The sequence below is a fragment of the Pseudochaenichthys georgianus genome, chromosome 13 (assembly GCF_902827115.2).
Source record: "Pseudochaenichthys georgianus chromosome 13, fPseGeo1.2, whole genome shotgun sequence".
Lineage (NCBI taxonomy): Eukaryota > Metazoa > Chordata > Actinopteri > Perciformes > Channichthyidae > Pseudochaenichthys > Pseudochaenichthys georgianus.
In genome coordinates, this window is record NC_047515.1 from 39,356,742 (window position 1) to 39,379,357 (window position 22,616).

The 22,616-nt window shown below is 41.8% G+C and overlaps 3 protein-coding genes across 6 annotated transcripts in view; 2 read left to right on the forward strand and 1 right to left on the reverse strand.

Annotated features, from left to right (window-relative positions):
* Positions 1-65: 65 nt before the first annotated feature.
* dnaaf1 (dynein axonemal assembly factor 1) lies at positions 66-3,551 on the reverse strand. Its single transcript, XM_034097587.1, has 2 exons — positions 1,613-3,551; positions 66-1,021 (listed from the first exon to the last, which is right to left on the reverse strand). Exons 1-2 carry the CDS (start codon positions 3,375-3,377, stop codon positions 279-281), a joined length of 2,508 nt encoding a protein of 835 aa, XP_033953478.1. The 5' UTR covers positions 3,378-3,551; the 3' UTR covers positions 66-278.
* Positions 3,552-4,066: 515 nt separating this feature from the next.
* On the forward strand, positions 4,067-7,156 carry mrpl44 (mitochondrial ribosomal protein L44). The gene is made up of 4 exons (XM_034097395.2): positions 4,067-4,272; positions 5,296-5,764; positions 5,869-6,047; positions 6,497-7,156. The coding sequence occupies exons 1-4, from the start codon at positions 4,097-4,099 to the stop codon at positions 6,669-6,671; spliced, it is 999 nt and encodes a 332-aa protein (XP_033953286.1). The 5' UTR covers positions 4,067-4,096; the 3' UTR covers positions 6,672-7,156.
* An 823-nt stretch (positions 7,157-7,979) lies between these two features.
* Positions 7,980-22,616, forward strand: part of agfg1a (ArfGAP with FG repeats 1a) — a 36,791-nt gene continuing 22,154 nt past the window's right edge. For all 4 annotated transcript variants that reach the window (XM_034097433.2, XM_034097432.2, XM_034097435.2 and 1 more), the window contains exons 1-2: positions 7,980-8,355; positions 21,026-21,119. In XM_034097433.2, the coding sequence (XP_033953324.1) occupies positions 8,189-8,355; positions 21,026-21,119 (261 nt within the window). In that variant the 5' untranslated portion in view covers positions 7,980-8,188. The remainder of the gene's footprint in view (positions 8,356-21,025; positions 21,120-22,616) is intronic.

The following is a 22,616-nucleotide window of genomic DNA, read 5'->3' on the forward strand; positions in this document are numbered from 1 at the left end:
AAAAAATAAACTAGGTCACCCTAATATAAAAGTGTAAGAGAAAAAAAATCAAATATTACAAAGAAAACGTTTAATAATGTAAACTTTATTCTAGCGATACAATTAACAACCTTAGGAACAAACTGGCTTTGAAATGTTTAAACAAAAATAAGCTAGACAATGAATCACATTAAATACAACAACAGCTAAATATTGATTCTTAAAGTTAAAACTGTGCCCTGATTGGGCTCCTTTTGGTCTCACCCGGCTTATTAGCATACGTAGCATCACCATTAGCATCATTCCACCTCCTCAATCAGGCAGCGAGGTGGAGAGGGGCTTGGCTTTGGTTTGACCTTCAGCACTGGCTCAGAATGTATTGCCCCATCTCCTGGATACACCAGAGCATAGGAGCTGTTGGAGACCTCAGAGGGTCCGCTCTTTAAGAACGATGCCATTTCATACTGACCGAAGCTGGGGCTGTTATCGCTGTCGCTCGCCGTGGATTCCTCCTCCTCCTCCTCCTCCTCTTCCTCACTGCTTCCTGATATGACCTCTATCTTCGGTCTGTAAGCTTTCTGAGATGACAACAACGCAGTGTAGTCCTCTGCGTCCACGTCCTCCAGGTCAGGCAGGTCGTCGATGCGCAGTGAGCGCTGCAGACGAAGGTGAATAGTCTCCAGCTGCTCGTCGTCCTCCAGCTCTGTAACCAGCGGTCCTGGACCATGCGGTCGTCGAACATCTTCAACCGGAGACGGCTGCTTCTCTCCAAACTGCTCTATCACGTTGCCCTGCTCTGGATTCTCTTTCTCTTCCGTCACAGATCTCTCCAGGTCACCTTCCTCTAACTTCTCCCTCTGTAGACCTTCAACTTCGTCCAGATGTTCATCGGACCCCTGTGTGGATTCACTCTGCAAGAACTCTTCGTGAACATCCAGGCAGTCCTGCACAAACGACTCGATCGGCCCTTCTTTTGACGGAGTCACAACCTGGGTTTCATTATGCTCACTCGTCTCTGGAGAGGTGGAACCCTCAGTCAACCCTGAACAAAATATGACAACGTTAAAAGATGCTGGAGCGACTTCAGGAACAAAGGCGCTGAGGTCGGGCCGGGTTGTCTTTGCTATATCAAAAACCTTATTAAATGTACAAGTCCCCAGTCTCTGATATTCATGGCTTCCAGAGATGGCAGAAGTACACACATCCTTCACTAAAGTACAAGTAGGCCTACAGATGCTTGTGTTTAAAAATACTCCCCTATTTGAATAAACTTCTTTACTCAAGTAAAAGTATCGAAGTTTGGGCTTTGAAACGCACTTAAAGGTGGGGTATGTCATTTATTTCAGTTACACTTTTTGTTATATTCCATGGAATGCTCTTAACATCCCGCGCCAGCTAAAATCTCACCTAGGGCCGCAAATTGTCTAGAGCCGGCCCTGCATACACCAGTTCTGTAGGACATTCGGACGACACAGGCGCGCAATGACAGTAAATAATAATAATGATCACGCCACCAAATGCAGATTCTATTTAAAAAATGTAGTGGAGTTAAGTGCTGATACCAGAAAGATCTACTTAAGTAGCCGACACCCCCCCCCCCCCCCCTATGTATGTGAGCAACACGTTTGTTTACCTTTCTCCTTCAGCTCTCGCAGGCGTTTTCTCTCCAGGGCTCTGTCTCTGATCTCGGTCATGGCGTCGAAGCTGTCCTGCATCTTCCTCCTCTCTCGTGTCTCCCACTGCTCCCTCTCTTTACTCTCCCTTTCCAGCCCCCCCACAGCCCAGGCCTCTGCACAGGCCCTGTCTTTGGGGAACACGGGGCGCTCGTCCAGGAAGGTGAGCTGCTTCAGGCGCACGATCATGGTCTTCCTGTAGTTCGGGATTCTTCTCACCACCTCGTTCCCCATCAGGTCCAGCACTCTGAGTTCTGGCATGGCCTCGAGCACCAGCAGGATCTCGGGGTCCTGGAGCAGATTGTGGGACAAGTCCAGCACACTGATTGCACAACAGTGACTCAGATGCTCGATGTCCTCCGCGGTCTTCAGCTTATTATGGGCTATCTGCAGGGTGCTCAGCGCAGGGAGGCAGGAGAGGTTCTCTATGGTGCTTATGAAGTTGTTGGAGACATTCAGGGTGCAGAGCTTCACCAGAGGGTCGAGGTTCTCCAGCTTTTCTAGGATGTTCTGGTGGAGGAACAAGCAGCGCAGGTCTGTCTGGGCGTCCAGGTTCTGGATGCGGTGAAGCCCATTGCTCTCCAGCCAGAGACACTTCAGACCTGTGTACTCCTCCAGGTTCTCGATGGTGGAGAAGCCTTTGAAGTGCAGGTACAGGGTGTCATTCAGGTGAGGTGTGCGGTAGAGTTTGAGCTGCTTACAGTGGTCTCTCAGGAACTTCTTGGTCATGCGTGGCCATTGCTGTTTCTTCACTTCCTCCTGAGGTTCCTGGTTTTCTTTGTTTTCCTTGAGTCCTTCATCTTTTATCTTGTCATCAAACGTGTCTTTTATAACGGAGGTAATTTTAGCATCTCCCATATTTTCCTGGACGTTTTCATCGTTTATCTTGTCCACCACTTCATGTCCCATCTTTTCCTGGACTTCTTCATATTTTATCTTGTCCTCCACTTCATGTGCCATCTTTTCCTGGACTTCTTCATATTTTATCTTGTCCTCCACTTCATGTGCCATCTTTTCCTGGACTTCTTCACCGTTTATCTTGTCCTCCACTTCATGTGCCATATTTTCCTGGACTTCTTCACCGTTTATCTTGTCCTCCACTTCATGTGCCATCTTTTCCTGGACTTCTTCACCGTTTATCTTGTCCTCCACTTCATGTCCCATCTTTTCCTGGACTTCTTCCCCTTTTATCTTGTCCTCCACTTCATGTCCCATCTTTTCCTGGACTTCTTCACCGTTTATCTTGTCCTCCACTTCATGTCCCATCTTTTCCTGGACTTCTTCCCCTTTTATCTTGTCCTCCACTTCATGTCCCATCTTTTCCTGGACTTCTTCACCTTTTATCTTGTCCACCACTTCATGTCCCATATTTTCCTGGACTTCTTCACCTTTTATCTTGTCCTCCACTTCATGTCCCATCTTTTCCTGGACTTCTTCACCTTTTATCTTGTCCTCCACTTCATGTCCCATTTTTTCCTGGACTTCTTCATATTTGATCTTGTCCTCCACTTCATCTCCCATCTTTTCCTGGACTTCTTCACCGTTTATCTTGTCCACCACTTCATGTCCCATCCTTTCCTGGACTTCTTCACCGTTTATCTTGTCCACCACTTCATGTCCCATCTTTTCCTGGACTTCTTCACCTTTTATCTTGTCCTCCACTTCATGTCCCATCTTTTCCTGGACTTCTTCATCTTTTATCTTGTCATCAACTTCATCTCCCATCTTTTCCTGCACTTCAGGAGTGGACTCCTCCAAAAAGTTATATCAAATCAACAAGCAGCATAAATACAAATTATAAATGCTTGTTTAGTATTGATAATCTAGCAGTTCACAATATGTTTTGTCCGGTAAAGTTCACTCGGCACTCTCCGCTCGGTAAGCTAACGTTATTTAACGTTTATGTTTGTTTCCATGGTAACGCTCAACCCTCACGAACGGGCCGTTTCTTGTTCCGAGTCGGTCGGTTTAAGCTGTTGCACCCTATCACTATTATAATAGCTAGTATACAAAACGAGCACCAAGGAAGATAATTTGTTAACAAGGCTTAGATAGGACAAACTAGACGGAACAAAACATTGCATGTAGCAGAAGAAACATCCATCAGGACTATGTGAACACTGCCAGGTCGTGGAAACAGTAGAACATGTCATACAGACAAGAAAGAGAAACTTTAAATAAATAAATCAGGAAGCTTGAAGTATAATAACAAAATCCCAAAATGTTAGACATCGGGTCAGGGAGACTAATATTATTAAAGACGAACATATTAATAAAGATAATTAAACATTTTATTGTATTTTTTATAATAATTCTGGTTCACACTCCAGCACAGTAGGTGGCGGTAATGCACGTTTAACCCTGGTTGCAACCCGCATTATAACCGTGAAAATAATAACCCGGACAGTTTAAACTGTTGCACCCAGTTACTATCACTGGTCAACATGGCGTCCGGATTGTTACTAAATCGTGGTGTGCTAACATTAGGGATTCACTGTCAGCGTGTGTGCAGAAACGTGTCGGTTTCACAGGTTAGAGAGAAGAAGCGATGGATGAAATCATACACTCACCTCATGGCGAAGAAGCTGAAGCTGGAAGGACCTCCAGCTCCGAAGCCACGGTGAGGCTAACATTAGCTAACGTTAGCTAACAGGGGTTCACCAGAGAGCATCTGAAGGCCATCAGTGTGTCTCACACCTTTTGGTCACTGTGAGCAGAGGTGGAGGAAGTACTAACGTTGTGTACTTAAAAGTAGAAGTACCAGACTGTAGGAATACACTGTTACAAGTAAAAGTCCTGCATTCAAAATGTTACTCAAGTAAATGTACAAAAGTATTAGCATCATATCAGAAGTACTAATTATGCATATTAGCCTTTTCAGAAAAGCATTATTATTATACTTATTAAAGTGTTGGTAAAGGTGCAGCTAGTTTGAATGACTTTGTATACTGCAGGGTAGCTTGAGAATTTACTCCAGGTGGAACTAAAGTCTGATTTTAAGAGTTGATTCACATCATTAATCTAAATCTGCAAAGTAACTAAAGGTATTCAATAATTGTAGTTGGGTAAAAGTATAGTATTTACATCTATACCTTACACCACTGATATTGGTCACTGTGTTTATATAATGTAGCCGATAGAGTTGGCTTGATAAATAAAATAATATAATTATATTTGACACTTTGTCAGTACAGACTTGTTAATCAGTTGGTACAATTTCTACTGATTGTACTGTGGACCCAGGGGTTACTGTGCACAGTTACATTATGCCATCTCTCCAGCCCCAATGTGTGCTTTTTATTTTAAGAATTTACCAAAAAGTGCTGTTCACGGTGCTTTACTTGACTTTCTACCTCACTTTTAAGTTGTTTTATTTTCTATTTTTAGGATGTTTGTTTGTTTATACTCTTTTTCATTTACACATGTGCAATGCCTTGTTTACATGCTGCTGTGATGTAATCTAAACACTTCCTGTTAGTGCTAAAAGTATTCACTATAGTGGACAGTGGGTTAGGGACACAACACCAACACGACAAGTCATAAATAATAACTCCTTTTTTGTAATTATGTAAGACCTAGTCTGGGACATTTTTGTAGAGTAAATCAGGATTTAGATTGAACTCCATGTGTGACTCCCTTTCAGCTCTCTACAGCCTCACTGGGAATTCCATGCTGAGGTCCAGGCGTTCAGCTCCCGGCTCCAGGAGAACTTCTCCCTGGAGGCCCTGAAGAGAGCCTTCATCAATCCCTGTTACCTGCAGGCGGAGCAGGAGAGGAGGCGGGCGTTGGGGTTGGACTCGGAGACCACCGCCCTCGCTCTGAAAGACAACATTCAGCTGAGTGAAAAGGGAGAGGGTTTCACTAAAAGCTTCCTGTCCGACTGGTGCAGGGCCAACTTCCCCAGGCTGCGGAGAGAAGGGGTGGAGAGCGTCGTAGCGCACCTCACCAGCTTACCAGTTGTGACCTATGTAGCAAGAAACCTGGGCATTGAAGACCTGACCATGAGCGCAGAGTGTCCTGTTCCTGACGACGTGCTTCACTCCACATTCATGGCAGTGATCGGAGCTCTGGAGGAGAGCAGTGGAGCCGAGCAGACCGGATTGTTCCTCAGGGTAAGAGGCTTGCTGCAGATTGTTATGGGTAATCAACACTTTGTAAAAGGCAACTTGAGTTGTCTTTCCCGCAATATGATGCTTGTCTTCTCCCCTCTCCGTAGGATTTCCTGTCCACTCAGCTGATAGGGAAGGACCTGTTTGACATGTGGACAGTTGTGGACCCCATGGGACTGCTGGTGGAGGAACTCACTCAGAGGAACCTTCCCCTGCCAGAGCCTCGGCTCGTCAGGTCGGCAGGAGCCAGTACCGTCCTGCCGCTGTACTTTGTCGGCTTGTACAGGTATGTGTGCTGTTGTGCATGCTGTAATATGAGGACAATAAGATATTGAGATTTTTGTGACAGTCTCTTCCATATAAATATTGTAGGGTGGACCATTGATGCTTTCACACGATAGTTGATAAATAATTACATTTGTTGGCTAAGTGGGTAAAGACAATGACAGCACTTTACTGTACTGCAGCCGATACAACCAGGCAAACACAATCTTGGACAAAATCTAGTGTCATTTCCCAATAAATGGCCAAGTCCTAGATGTTATCCGTGTGACAGTAATTTAAGATTTACTGACATTAAAAAAAAAATGGAAGCTGACAGGAAACCACGTTGCATGTTAAACTTATAAGGGTTTGACTGAGATGCCAATCATTTGTAAAAGACCTGATGGTCCAAATTGTTGTGTGTGTCATCTGACAAGTGTTCTAATCTCTTTGGTATTTGTTTAAATGTAGCGACAAGAAGCTCCTGGCTCAGGGTCCGGGGGAGACGCTCGTAGCAGCAGAGGAAGAGGCTGCTCGCGTGGCCCTCCGGAAACTCTACGGCTACACGGAGAACCACAGACCCTTCAACTTCTCTCCTCTCCAGCCACATCAGCAGCCATTAATCCAAGCAGTCAGCAGCAATTAATGAATTAAAAACTATTTTGCTGCAGCAGAAAATTGGACATTAAAGTGGCACGAATGAAGACGAGGGATAATTTGGGATATAGTACATCTGGGTGTGGATAATGCTATTATACGGATTGTAGAGAGAAGGTCAAGGACCATAAGGTCACCATTGTCCTTACTTACCAATGTCAATGTCAGTCCCCAAGACAAAAGAGAACCAATTAAACATATTGTACAAAAAAAGTAAAAAAAAGACTGGTGAAGGGGCCAGGTTTCCACTATATCGGACATCATCAATCAAGTGTTTCTGAATTAATGTAATATATAAGTGTGTGAAGTCCACAGTTGCCATAAATTACATTGGCTAATAAACTTCAAGCTGTTCTGCAAAACAGCCCTCATGTTTGTTTTTTCTTGTAAATACTCATTACTAATTGCCATTTGGTTTACTCTGTATGCGGTTATAACATTTTGTTCATCTGTAATAAAACGTTATAAATATGATGATTATTGTGGATTGTGTCTATTTTCTTCCATGTAGAATATATTCCTTTTGGCACATTTTTGAATATCTAGTGCCAAGTATTATTCCTGGAAATGGTTCATATTCTCTGCAATAACCAGACCAACCCTCATTTTTTGTATACACAAGAAGTATTTACTGTATCATATAACACATTTTCTTTATTATGCCATTGATTTGACATGCATGGTTTCATCTAAGTTACTTATATGTTACGTGTTATGTTTGCGGTATTTTTTAACTAACTTCTAACTAAAATGCAGCATAACATACACAACTAAGAATTAGTGTTGCAGTGACTATATGTATTCACAGGGTGGCGCTGATGTGCTAAAGAAAGACTTGTAGCTGTCTATGCACTGTCATGATTGCAACCAAAGAAACATTTAAGGGACAAGATAGTTAACGTCATTTTCTAACCTTCCGTTTTACACTGGCAAGTCCACGGCCAAGTCACCGCGTGTGCTTTTTAAATAGACTACTTGTTTTACCTCATAACCTTATAATATATACATAAACGAATATATAAACACAACATCGTAATAGACGCCAGTCAAAAGTGGTTACCACGCAACACATACACGATATGAGAGCAACATTATTGATGTAGACCACTAAGAAGTAATAACGCTCCATTTAAATATATAATAGTCTTAATGAAGACTAAGGGGAATGTGTTGAAACATTACAAAATATTGGAAAGTAACGACATCAATATCTGGCCCTGCCCAAATAACCGAAACGGTGTACTCTGTATAACGGGATCAAAATGAAACCGGAAGTCGACGGCAGGAATCATCTTGTTCCGTTAGTGTCGCCAATCCAACGCCTCAAACTCTCCTTATTCGAGGAGGAGACGCAAGGCCCCCCCAACCCATTCCCTCTCTGTCTTCTTTATCACGGACCGGCAACCGTTTTAAAAGCACCAGCCCTTTGTTTTAGCTCTAGCTGACCCTCCTTGTCTCCCCTCCCCGGGTTTTATTGAGCCCCTGCTGCTGTAATATCCCCTAACCATGGCGGCGAGTGCGAAGCGAAAACAGGAGGAGAAACACCTGAAGATGCTGAGAGAAATGACGAGTTTGCCTCCCAACAGAAAGTGCTTTGACTGCGACCAGCGCGGCCCAACCTATGCCAACATGACTGTGGGATCCTTCGTGTGCACCTCCTGCTCCGGCATCCTGTAAGTTACAAGTGACCTTAGCTTTAGACATGGCGCAGCACACGATATTGGTAGCTTCAGCTCCATAAGGAAGACAGTTAGCCGCAAAGCTAACGGTAGAGAGGTATCCAGCAGTGTGAGTTTGTATGTCTTGACATTGTCTGATGTGTTGGGCGGGGTGCATTGAGGTGTCAGTGTTAGCACGCTAATGTAGCAACCGTGACTAGATGCTAGCAGTAAAAGTAACGAAGTATATTTACTCAAGTACAATTTTGAGGGACCTCTACTTTTCAGTATTTCATTTTTTGGCTACTTTTCTAGTTCTACTCCATTACACTTATTTCATACCTGTATTGTTTATGTATTTGATCTTTCCTTGTCTTATTTATTCTGAATTGTATTTCATGTACCTCTAATTCATCTGCAATGTCTTATCTATGCTGCTGTGACGAAGACATTTCCCAAATTGGGATCAAGAAAGTATATCTGATCTTACTTTGCAGATTGGATTAATGATGTGAAATCAACACTTAAATCCGAATTAAGCTACCCTGCAGTATACAAAGTCATTAAAACTAGCTGCACCTTTACCAGCTTTGATAACACTTAATATAACAACAATAATTAGGATCAAAACATTTGATAGATATTATTCTGAAATGGGCCAATATGAATAATGACTGCTTCTACTTTTGGTAAGTTTTTTTTGTATAGCAATCATTTTGTACTTTTACTTAAGTAACATTTTGATTGCATGACTTTGACTTGAGTATTCCTACACTCTGGTAATTCTACTTCTACTCAAGTACAAGACCTGAGTACTTCTCCCACCTCTGGATGCTAGCTAACTTTAGCTTCCAATGTCAGCTAGTGAACTTATCTGACACTTTGCAAAGCTAGGTCTAAAGATAAGCCAGTAACCAGCTGCTGCTAGTGCTAACCAGTTGCTGCCTGGCAACGTTTAAACCTTGTGTCCGAGCTAATTGATTTAGTGCTGAGAGCCCAAATCCCCAACATACCCACACACATGCATGACGTCACACGTTTAAATTGTCTGTTAAACTGGGTTTTATTTGTGTTTTTAAGATTTTAAAAATGAAGTGTTTCGTTATCATCAGTGCTGGAAGAATTACTGAGATCCTTTACTTAAGTAAAAGTAGAAATACTTTAGTCGGAAAATACTTAATTACAAGGGAAAGTCCTGCATTCAAAATGTTACTTTAGTAGAAGTATAGATGAATATTAAATTATTCTTTCTTTTGATTGCTAACAAATACATGTAAGAACATTTGAATGTTGTAGTTTGTGCATATTAAGACAATTTTAGATCTAAAAATATATATTCGTACTAAGGTACTGCATTATATCATATAGTGATGTTGTGTGTTTTTTTATGTAGCAGGTCACTTTTGAGTGTTAAATAAATGTAGTGGAGTACAATAGTAGAAGTGTAAAGTAGCATTAAATGGAAATACTCAAGTAAAGTACAAGTATGACAAAATGGTACTTGAGTAAATGTACTTAGTTACTTCCCACCACTGGTCATTATACTCATGAGTAGATAACATCAGTTTGATTTGAAGTGTTAACGTTGCTTAATGTGAAATGATGGCAGGGGCTTTGGCGTGGGAAAGCAACGTGACTTGGAGAGGCTGCAGATAATGCAATAACCGCTATCCATTTCATCATCAGTTGCATTCGGTCCTGTAATCTCCTTCTGTACCGCATCTAGATTAAATCTGACAGACACAAACCCAAACAATACTTTAACTTTTTCTAAAAAAATCTGTCTGACCCCAAAGCCTTTTGTGTGCCAATGCACTCGTGTCAGCAGCGATCTAGAGCATTGATAGTGTCTGTGTAGCCTTGCTGCTGGATGTTTTGACTTTTAGATAATGTTTGTCTGATTTAAAGCGTTGCTGTGCAGTTGTGTAACCGAGCATCTGTAGCTCTGGATTTGGGATTAGTGGAGAATCCCAATCCATGTCTTCTTATTCCTCTAAAGATATCCCACTGTGCCGTCTTCTTTTTGGATTTTGAAAATGTGTTTTGTGTGTGATTGGGGACACATTTAGAAAGTAATCTAAAAATGGTTAAGCCAACTTGCTTGCTTTACTTTCTGAAAGATGTATTTCACAACAACTGTAACATTGGCATACATTAAGAAGGTAATGTTTCCTTATATTATGTTAATTGCACAATATTGTGCTCATCCCAACATGATCACTCTCCCCTGAAGACTTTTGAAGATTATACAGTTTCATGGACAGTGCATGGACATTTGGTTCTCTTGAAAACAAATGATGCCCTCAGACCCCATTTACACGGGAACGCAAACTAACCGAATTCGATATCAAAAAAGTCTTCCGTTCACGGATACGGCTCAATAAACGTGTCCCTTCACACGAGACCGCTCGACCCGCTGGAGACGCTGCAGTACATATGCCGGGGCCGGGCCTGTAAGTGGCGCTTACCCTGCCCTGTAAGAAGACCCCCGAGCATGGTTGCCATGGTTGCCCTTCTGTTTGTTCTCCGCGGTGGATTTAGCAACATGTAGTTCTCCATGTCCACTTGTTGCTGACGGTTGTGGTAGAGCAGCTGTAGATGTTGCACTAACATCTGTAGCATGGTCAGTAGCAGACAGTAGCTACTGACCATGCTACAGCAGTGAGCAGCAGAGGTGGGGAGAGGCGGGGCTATGGCTTCATCGTTATCAGGAAATTATCGTATAGGGCGTACACACGGAGCCGTTTGCCCCCCAGAGCGTTCCGTCCGCAGATCTATCCCCCTTGGGACCCGTTATCGTTTGCGGGGTTCGTTTCCGCCGTTCCGTTATGGCCTCGTGTGAACGAACGGAAAGAGAAAAGTAGCGGAAACAACCCGTTTCGTTCTCGTGTAAACGGCACCTCAGACATGAAGTGCTCAAACCCATACTGCTCAGTTTTACACCTGGATACCCATCTTGCAAAAAAGACACGACCCAGGTCTAGTTTATAAAATCATGAATGTATTAAAGTCCTCTCTTTGCCACCAAATCCCCTCTTTTCTCTCTGAAATGTTACCTTGGTTTACGTTATAAACTACAAATCCTAAGCCTTCGCAATCGAGTACATTTAATCACAGTGAATTAGCAGTGGATAATTAGCAGTTAACTCAATAATGTGTTCATCCGTCAATCCTGTTCTGCATTTTGATTGCTCTCTAAATGCATTATGGAAATCATCATTCCCTTTCTGAGTAATGGTTATTCTAATAATGTTGCCGGGGGAAAGGGAAAGTACTCGTGGCTCGGTAATTCCCCACTGATGACCTTTGTAGTTTTATTAGTCGGCACAGAACGGATGAATTTATTGACGAAATACTACGCTATTTGTTTTTGAGACTTTGCATAAGATAACGCCCCTGTTTGACTTGTGCTGTGACCTTAATCTGTACAAACAGTTTTCGCTGTCTGCACTCCAACGTGAAGGTTATTTTCTGTAGCGTGGAAAATAATCAGGTTTGCTGATACTGCGGAGGACTCCACTGTGAATTTCCCCATCGGCTCACCCTATGGTATTACAGTCTGTAAAGAGAGTTAATTGACTTCTTTGATAGCTTGAGATCACAATCCCCTGTTGTCTTTCACACCTTTTTATAAAGACAAAGCATGCTGTGGTGAAATGTTCTCAGCAGAAGAGTGTTTGCTGTCGGCTCAGGAAATGGTTTGGCCCCACTGCGCTGCTACATCAGCAGCATGTGCGGTTTGCATGTGCCGTAGGAAGTGGCAGAGAGTTCACCGCCTTCTGCCTTTCTCTTCACTTTGAACTCTTGATTTGCAAAGGCAATGTGAGGGAAGTATTCAAGCTCAGACTTGATGTGTTGTTTTGGTTACTGTCTTGAATAGCAGCCCTTTATTTTAATAATAGTGTCAAAAATCTCAACGACGGATAATCACCTCATGAAGCCTAAACATGCTCTTATGTCTTAAACAGGACATTTGACTGGTGAGGGATTTTTAATTTAAGTAAGTGGTTTGCCGCTCCTTTTTTCATATGCAGTTTTTTTTTGCAGTAATCTTGTAAATGTCAAGGGGTGATAGCAGGGGCACGACTACTGCTTACCACATAACACCCCTCTCCCCCCCCCCCATACTTGTGGTTGTTTAATGGGTGGAGTTGGAATCCGCTATGTAAACACATTCCTCATCAAGGTGGAGGCCTTCCCAGGAGGAGCACCGCTCACAATGTCTCTTTCTGGAGAGTTGCCCACAGCAGGAAGTCACCCCTCTTGAACTAAGTATTACTAAGTGAGCAGGGCTCCGACGGTGACGTGACAGAAGAAGAGAGGCGCCACCGACACTTAACGTCCTGGAATATATTCCTCGACTTGAACATTTGAAACTGAGAAAGTGAATCTTGACTTGAGCCGTCCTTATCTTTTTTTTAATTTAATTTTTTATCCCTTGTCTTCGCTCCGTGTTGTCCTGTAGCAGGCAACTTCGATGTCGGGGAAACGATCTTCAATACTCCGAAAAGAATCCCACCAGACTCCTTTGCCCCTCCAACAGAGGGATGTCCTTGTCCTTTTTCCTTTTCGTTATTTCAAGCGATAAAAACTCTCGATCTTCTCTCAAATTATTAATATTTTTTGGATGCCCTCGGCTCGAGTTCAGGGCGTCCCGAGCTGAATAATGACGTCAAATGACGGCAAGACGCCCCCCTGGCGGAAACGCTGATTAAAGGACGGTCAGTAAAATGTGCAGTGTCTGAATTTGGCATTAATGCTGATTTGATAGTGACACATGTAACCTAAAGAATTGCATACTGTGGGAAAAGGGACTTACTAAAAGGGGCCCTATTGTGCTGCTTGGGGTGTTCCCTTTCCTGCATTGTGTTATATATATATATATATTTTTATATAAATGGATCAGGACAAAAAGTGAGAGAATGTTTTTTCCTGAAACGTTCAGAATCTCTTTACACAGAGGTATATATTATATTCGTTATGTAAAAGACATGAACAAGTGGATTTTGCATAATAGGTGACCTTAAAGTTGTGGGAGATGGTATAAAACAAGTCTTTGTGTAGATACAGTAGTTAAAGCAGCAAAGTGAAGGATGATGCATAGCCTCTCATCTCTTACCAGTTTCTCTCACCCTGGAGCTGTTACATTACACAAATTACTCTGTGGTCTAAAATACAGTAGCGACGAGGTCATAATTATTTTACCGTGCAATATGTGAGGCTATTTTCTGATACCCTTTGCTCCCGAGTAGACATGATCTGAAAATAGATGAATTTGGCAACAAGGTCTGAGCAGAGGTTCAAATCAATCGTTAGACATTGTTGATTTCTACTTTTCAATCCAGGCTGAAGACTTTTCTTTTTGCCGCTGCTTTTAATTGAACTATTCATATCCTTACACTGCACTATAACTTTTATTCAAGTATTTTAAAGTGGACCTATTATGCTGTATTTAAAAAAAATGTATAGTAGGGCCATACCTATACAAAACATGTCTGTGAAGTTTTTTGCTTAAAATACCAAACGGATCACCCATTGTAGCCATGCCTCACACTGCTCATACCCCTCTTTTGCAGCCCTGTTGCAAACAGGCGGATTCTGCTGCTAGCCACCCCCCCTTTGTAGCGTCACGCAGCTTTCCCCTGCTACCGGGAGATCTCAGCTAAACGCTGCGGTGATTAAATGCCGTGTTATGCTCCTAACCACTTCAAGCTTTATTTCTGAAACAGTATGGAGCTCAAACCTTTCTCTCTCGCAGGGTTTACCACGAGGACATTACGTTACACATATTCTCTCCAGTAGCCTACAGTGTTAGCTCCATGGTTAGCTCTGAGTGTTAGCATGCTTGCTAATGTAAACACATGGCATATTACTCCCAAAACACGCCGCGCATTGTTTCTGATACAGCACATAGCCCGACATGTTCTTTCTTAAGTGTTTACCGCTAGAACAGTGTCATTATATGGATTATATATAGGGATGCACGATATTGGGTTTTTGAAACCGATACAGATACCGATAACTTCCTGCTTCTCAAGACCGATACCGATAACCGATAATAAAAAAAGATTTACGCCACTAATTATTTTAACGCGATTAACGCATGTGTATTTTTTTTCCTCGGCCGCCCCGTAGTTTCAGAGCGCACCGAGTTTAAAATACCATCTACAAGCTGATGCTGACAGCCCCGCTCCTGCCGCTCGCTTGTGCCACACTTCCACACCTCCTCACCGGCTGTGTGTGTGTGTGTGTGTGTGTGTGTGTGTGTGTGTGTGTGTGTTGTGTGTGTGTGTGTGTGTGTGTGTGTGTGTGTGTGTGTGTGTGTGTGTGTGTGTGTGTGGTGTGTGTGTGTGTGTGTGTGTGTGTGTGTGTGTGTGTGTGTGTGTGTGTGTGTGTGTGTGTGTGTGTGTTGTGTGTGTGTGTGTGTGTGTGTGTGTGTGTGTGTGTGTGTGTGTGTGTGTGTGTGTGTGTGTGTGTGTGTGTGTGTGTGTGTGTGTGTGTGTGTGTGTGTGTGTGTGTGTGTGTGTGTGTGTGTGTGTGTGTGTGTGTGTGTGTGTGTGTGTGGGGTGTAGCATCTGGTGCTAGCTAGCTGCGCTAACGGATATAAGGAGCTGTTTAAATGAAAACAGAGGAGCGACATTTCGCCACAACTGCGCCGAGCACTTGACTTGATGCAGGAAGCAGACAGCGGGACATTGTAGGAGAAGTCAGCACGGATAGTGCAACATGATTGCAGCTCCGGTTCGAGCATATGCCTTGAGTTGCACATCGCTCCAGCGCGCGTGCGCACACACACACTTTGTATTGTATTATTGTCTTCGTACGCTTTTAACACACCATCGTAGCGATGGCGATGTTTCAGGTGACTGATCAGGTTCGATGTATTGGGGAGCGCTGGATTTGTGAAGAACTCCCCTCTTCCTAAACCACTAACACCACAGTACTGGCAAAACGGGAGGAGCCGAGTGAAAATCAAGCGCCCCTCATCCCAATCCACCCACACCGCAGTATTTTTTTCTTTTTTACCCCAAAAATATATTGTATATTATCGGGGCTATTAATACTGGTATCGGTTTATCGGGATGACGTCATAATTCCTAATATCGGATCGATAATTATCGTGCATCCCTAATTATATATATATATATATATATATATATATATATATATATATAGAACAACTTTACTCTAAGCCTCCAGCAGACATCCTGCTGAATACACAGACACACAGCTGCGACTGTATACGGAGACGATGGGTTGGGACGTGTCGCGTGTGCCGGAGACGATGGGTTGGGACGTGTCGCGTGTGCCGGAGACGATGGGTTGGGACGTGTCGCGTGTGCCGGAGACGATGGGTTGGGACGTGTCGCGTGTGCCGGATGTCGCCAATGAAGTAATAGGAGCGGAAATTCTGGATCTGCTTGTTGGCACCCCCCTTCTTTATTTTTGAGATGTGGGTACGGAGGAAAAGAGAGGGTTTTGTTTTCCGACACTGTGTTCCCTGACACACCGGGGACACATTTATGTATAAAAGACATCAAAAAGTGCATTTTGCACGATAGGTCCCCTTTAACTTTTAATGTTTATTTTATTATCTTTGCTTTTTAATGACTATTTCCTTAATGTCTTTCTTTTCTGTGAAGCACTTTGAATTTCCTTGTGTTGAAAGGTTCTATATAAATACACTACAGTGTTGCGATGTTATCCACCATTATAAACATTCTTTATTTTATCTGATTAATAATCACTGTTGATATTTAAATCTCGCCAAGTCTGCCGTCACTGAAACTGTCACAATTAAATGGCTTTTTTTGGCAGCAGAGACGGGGAGTGTGTGGGACTGTTGGACCGTGACATAGTGTTGCTGACAGTTTTATTGTACACGTTATCAGCTGGATGAGAGACCGCCCTGATAATAAGATGAGTCCCTTTTTGCAACATCTGCTTGTAGATAAGACTTTTTAAAAGTTGAGAGAGATTTTGAAACGAAACGAGGTTCACAGAAATGATGTTGTAAACTCATCTCGGCAGGATTACAAAAAAAAAACCCTATTCAATTTTTAAAGTGGTCCCAAAGATATACGGCGGATACTCAAATATACCCAGAAAAAAGTATTTTATCAACACTGCAATGCAACATGTGCGCTGTTTGAGTGCACTCCTAGTTCTATATCATTGCCACAGTTCATTAAAAAAACATTATATTATCATCAAAAAAATCCATTATAGGAAAACTGGGTAGAAATGCTGTCATCAAATCTAAACCTTGGGGCTATGGAGGTTTCTCCTTGCATCTGACCTATATTCATATTCATGGCACACTAGACGATCACCTCGTGCTGAAACACACATGTTAACTCAAACACAGAGATACTCTGTCTTTAGATATCTTCAGATAGGTTTACTTCTATATGGCTTCTTGCTTTTGATACATTTGCTTCTGACATTGAAAACTTAAAGTGGACCTATCATGCTATATTTGAAAAATATATTGTAGGGCCATACTTATACAAAACATGTCTGTGAAGTGTTTTGCTTAACGTACCAAACAGATCCCCCATTGTAGCCATGCTACTGCTCATACCCCTCTTTTGCAGCCCCTTAAAAAGAGGAGGCGGAGCTAATGCCTGATCAGAATTCTACCGGAGATAAAGTTAAATTCTGCTGTGATAAAACACCATCCTGTTCTAAACCACATCAAGGATTATTTCTGAAACAGTTTGGAGCTCAAATGCTTTTTCTCTCACGGGTTTATCACAAGGGGAGTTCCTTTTTTTTATTTCCTGCTTTTTAAACACAAGTGCCCTACAGCAGGGGTTCCCAACCCCCGGCCACGGACCGCTACTGGGCCGCGAAATAGCCGAGTAATATTTGCAGAATTATAAATATATAAAAATATTTTATCATGTTTTTTCGCACCTATACCAGTCATATTATTTCATCCAGTAGCCTCGTTAAACTTTCCCCAGAAAACAGTTGAAAATGGCTTTTATGATGTTCCGAGAGATTCGGCAGCTCAGCCTAAGGTCTAGCCTCTCGTGCGCACGAGAAAGTTACCGGTGCGCCAAGTAGGAAGTAGGGATGGGAATTTGAAAGCAAATGTATATTCGAATATTCGACCCCCAAAAAAAAAGTTAACCGGTTAACCGAAATGTACATATCCTATTATTTAAAAAAAAAAAAAGTGGAAAAGGATTTTACAAACATTTGAAAGATAAATAGATACATGTTCAAATAAGTAAAGAAACCAAGACGAATTTGTCAAATGTATTGAACTGGTGATCACAGTTTGAACAGTTGACAGCTATAGGCCTACAGCTTTCACGCTTAAAACATAACTTGGTTTTGAAATTAAAGACGGATCAAACACGAACAACAAAACGGGTTAGGGTAACGTCACCCTATTACAACAGAGATCAACAACCTGTAACCGGGCCTGTGCACAGAATGCAGCTCTTCAATACTCATTCTTCTACTCAGGGGAGAGGCGGGTGTGGAGGCGATACACAATCAGGCCAGCTGTAGAGAAGACCCTCTCAGCTGGGATGTGGGCATAAGATGAGGTTTGAGTCTGCGTGATCTGGAGGGGCAGCAGCCATATCATTAGCTAGAACTAGATCTGATGGATTTGGACATAAACGCGAGTGAAGTATAACCGGAGAGAGATCAGCACCTGCAGCTCTGCACACCTTTAGACCTAACCCATTTAACTATGGCACTGTCGTATACATTGAATTATTCCATTTGATAATATGTAATCAACTTAGGCACCTCTCCCAAAAAATAAATAAAAAATATTCATAACTCATATTCGAATACCTGAATAATTTTGAATATTGGATTAATCGTTCCCATCCCTAGTAGGAAGAGGAGCGCGCAGGAGACAACCATTTCATTGCAGACTGTTATGTGTATGTGGGGAAAACGCAGTGCATACATTATTTGAGATATATTTCAAACTCCGACTTCATTTTAAGGACATGTCGGCCAGGGGTGTAGAGCTATTTGTTTAAGCACCGGATTGGCAACATAGGAGAGTCTGTAAACCAGTCTGCCTTGATCTATGAATTCATGTCCGGGACTCTCACGGTATCTGCTGCCACAGCTGTTCTATGGAAGGAAAGCCTCCTTCACTTCATGAAATGGCTGCAGCATCAGGAGGCTCCGAGAGCTGTGCCTTTTTACGCACCGCCTTCGCTGTGTTTACCTTCTTCAGAACAGCTTAAGAGTGACTGCAGGCCGCTACGTGTTAACTACACACACCTCTATATACACACACACACACACACACACACACACACACATCGACACATATCAAACTGCCCGATTATTACTCGTTTTATGACGGAGATGTCATATCTTCTGAAAACAAATGCCAGTGACACACACACACACACACACACCCACACACACACACTGGATTATCCGTAAATCATACAAACAAAACCAAAACGTTGATTTATCCGTTTTCCCATTTTGGTTTAAAAACGGAATAACGTCGGTTTTCTGTTTTTCCGAGAAACACCGGTTCTTTTTTTTTAACGTTGTTAATATGTTTTGGATGCATATTGTTCTAGTATTTGTTCAGGCTGTTGCATACAATTAGTCACTGTTGCTACCTGCTGGTGAGTAAATATTAAAATCAGTTAAAATTGACAACCGGGCGATTATTTATTTGTTTATGTATGTGCCGGTCCTTGGCACAATAAAGGTTGGGAACCCCTGCTCTACAGCACAGGTCAGCTCCGAGTGTTGGCGAGTCTTGCTAATGTAAACAAAGACAAGGTTACGTCCAAAATACATCAGGCATTGTTTCTGATTGCAACTTTCTGTGGGTCCGCCGCCGATTTGACGTCACTGAGGCCATAATTGGCAAATTTGAATGTTTTCATTTAAAATGTCAATAATCTGTCTTTAGTTGATTTATGTAGTTAACCCTTTTTTTATTTCAATGGGAGGTCCAGTAAGCAGATAACTGTATTTGTATATCGTAAGAAAGCGTCACATTGAAGTGTTTTCCATTATGTCTATGTAGTCCTTGCGGCATAACAAGTTAATTAGGTCTTCCCCTTAGAAATAGCCATACGTTCCCATTGATCTACTACATTATTAGAAAGGGACATATGGAACACTTTCCTATAAAAGCCTGGATGCTCTTGTCCTTGTATAACTATATACCTTTTTTTTCTGTCTTGTATTTTTCAATGTGAATTGAGGCATCAATGGTTTGTAACACTGTGTACCTGTCAGCTGTTTGCTGGATGTGTAAAGAATGAGTAGAGATGAGAACATGTGCTGTAGGGCGAACAGCGGTGAATAATTTAGCATCTCTTCTCGTATTTCCCTGCCTTTTGGATCGGACTCCTTTTTGTGTATTACATTGTGTTTGTAATCGTGACACTGTGGATCCCGTTTCCTAGAAAAGTAGTTCTCAAAGTGGGTGACACGGTTCTCTGGGCTGCCTTGAGGATAGGCCAAAGGTGCCGTAAGATTTCACCTCATAAAAGGGGAAAGGCAAAATTGAAGTTCAGCCTGTTAGGAAAGCTGTTTAAAACGTAGCTAAAGACACTCACAGTTGGTGGTTGTCATTGAAATACAACACACTCTCCGGCTCAGGAGGTTTTCAGGAGCTCAGCAACAAAAAGTGACCGTGAGTGAGTAGTGAAGTGAATTTAGCCATTTCTTAAATTATTTCTGGATTACTCCGCCACCACACAACCTTGGAGGGTTCAAGCTAGGCAAGCACAAACGAAAATAATTAAATCTAGGAAAGAGCACTTAGCAATAACTCACCCTACAATAACTCAGACAATCTGAACATAAAGCATCCGTTTTTACACCGTGGTCATTTTAGGGAGGTCTTGCTTTTATGTGAAACGTCTAAATCTTTAGTTTTGTACATGTTGGCCTTAACATGGTATAGTAGCATAGGTATACATATTGTTGTATACATGTTATACTGTATATAATATAGGAGTACAAAGTGCACAGTTTTACTTTAAATCTTTCATTTAATTGTATATTTTATGAACATTTTAATTTGCCTTTCTATGTTAATACAATTATTAATTTGTGTGTGCATTCAAAATGGAGAAAATGTCACCAAACATAAATACATTGTAACACTAGGTGAACAGTTTTTCTTCAACTGCTTACATTTATATACATACTTTTCAATTAGATTGTATTGGACATTTTACTTTCAATTTCCATGTCTAAATAAATATCTTAAAATGAATAATAGATATACAATTATTTGATTAATGTTATTTTTTGTGCACATTCTTATTTATTTATTTATATTTGTATTATTTCATTCTTAAATGGAGAAAATGTCACAAAACCCACTTTCCTTCAGGATATATAAAGTAGGCTTGTTCCTATTCTGACAAGACTATAATATATATCAAATATGGACAAAGTCTCAGTGACGTCACCCATGGGCTTTTAAAGACCCGTCCCTCAAAGCCTAATAATGTGTGACTTTAAGCTTTACGAGGGGTGTGTTTTATCAAAGGCTACAGTTGTCATGAATTGAAAAATGCATGTTGTCAGAATCTTTCCATTCAATGTTTTCCAACCAGCAGCTCGTTGCCTATTAAACATCCTAACCCTAAGAGGTGGGATCTGGATTGTGTCCATGATGTCTTTAAATTAACCCCTTTTCAATTTTCTCCACCTACAGACGAGGACTGAATCCACCCCACAGAGTCAAGTCCATCTCCATGACAACTTTTACACAACAGGAAATCGAGTACTTACAGAAACACGGCAATGAGGTAAAGCGTGATGGTGACTGAACTTCCTGTTAAAGTTGTTATGATTGAGGTCAGCTCTCCTGCTGCTTTTGAGGGTATGCAAATCATCACAATCATGCTAGTGTCTTGTCTATCTAAAGCTGTTTGATCAATGTTTTATAGTAACCTTTAGTCTAGCTTCCCCGCAGCGAGTTGTGATAAAACCCTGCAGCTCTATTCAGACATTTAGTTTTCTGGGTTTGATTAAAGCTGCTTGGTTGAGCTTCACAGTCCTCATCAAAGGCCCGCATCAGACACCTGCTTCAGTCAATATTCATTGTATACTACTAGGGCTGCACGATATTGGAAAAAACTGATATTACGATATATATTTGTTCCCCCTACGATTATATATTGCGATATGAACAAAATACAGGAATTTAAGAAAAGACAGCTTTTTTTTGTCCGCAAACCATCCTTTCTTGAACTTTAATGCTATACAATTGGTATTTTTTTTTAACGATATTTAACCGGATGAAGGATTTTAGTCACGGACGTCTGGATCTTAAGCTATCAGAGCAACAAGCTGAGCTAGCTCGGTTAGCAGCGCCGAACTGAGAAACACATGCAACTACTTTATTCAGTGTTTTTACCTTTAATCACCGGGTCCGTTTGCTTTGGAGATTTGATTGTGATTGGTGGTTTGCTGTGCATGCAGAGCCTGCATGTCACTCACTCAAGTCCCCCTGACATGAGAGCCGCGCGAGTTTTCCTTTTGTAGCAAGCAGCAAAAGAATTGTAACATGACGTGTTTGAGTTAATTTGCCTACTTAATATCGCACGTCGTAAAAATTAGATATATGTGAATATCGCGCATTCGATTATCGTCACGACACGATATATCGTGCAGCCCTATATACTACCTGTCCAACTCAAACAAGAATACAAATAATAATACCGATTGAAATACATACTTTTTTATATAGCGCTTTTCCCAGTGCTCAAAGACGGTTTAAAAGGTAGACCCTCCAGAAAAACGCGGGCTAAAATCCTTGATTATGCGATCAAACATGCAGGGTTTTATGCGGTGAAATTGCGGGAAGTTGCGAAATATGCGGAAAAAATAAATATTGGGCTGTCTTATTTATTTATTCTCTCTCACACACAACCTGCCACTAACGTTAAACCCCCTTACTATTCAATTAAACACAATCAATGTTTATTTATTGTAAAAGCAATTGGGCTATTTTAATCACACTCTATCTCTCACACACACACACACACACACACACACACACACACACACACACACACACACACACACACACACACACACACACACCACACACACACACACACACACACACACACTTCTCCGCCTCATTCTGTTTTCATTTACTCGTTCGTTATCTGACCAGCTTCAATCTTGTAGGCTACTCACTTCGTTTCTTGTAGCCCTCGAAAGGGTTTTGGAGGTCGATGCCTCGGTGAACGTGAGTTGTTTGGCTTTCTTGTCCGCAGCAGCAGAAAGCATTTTCG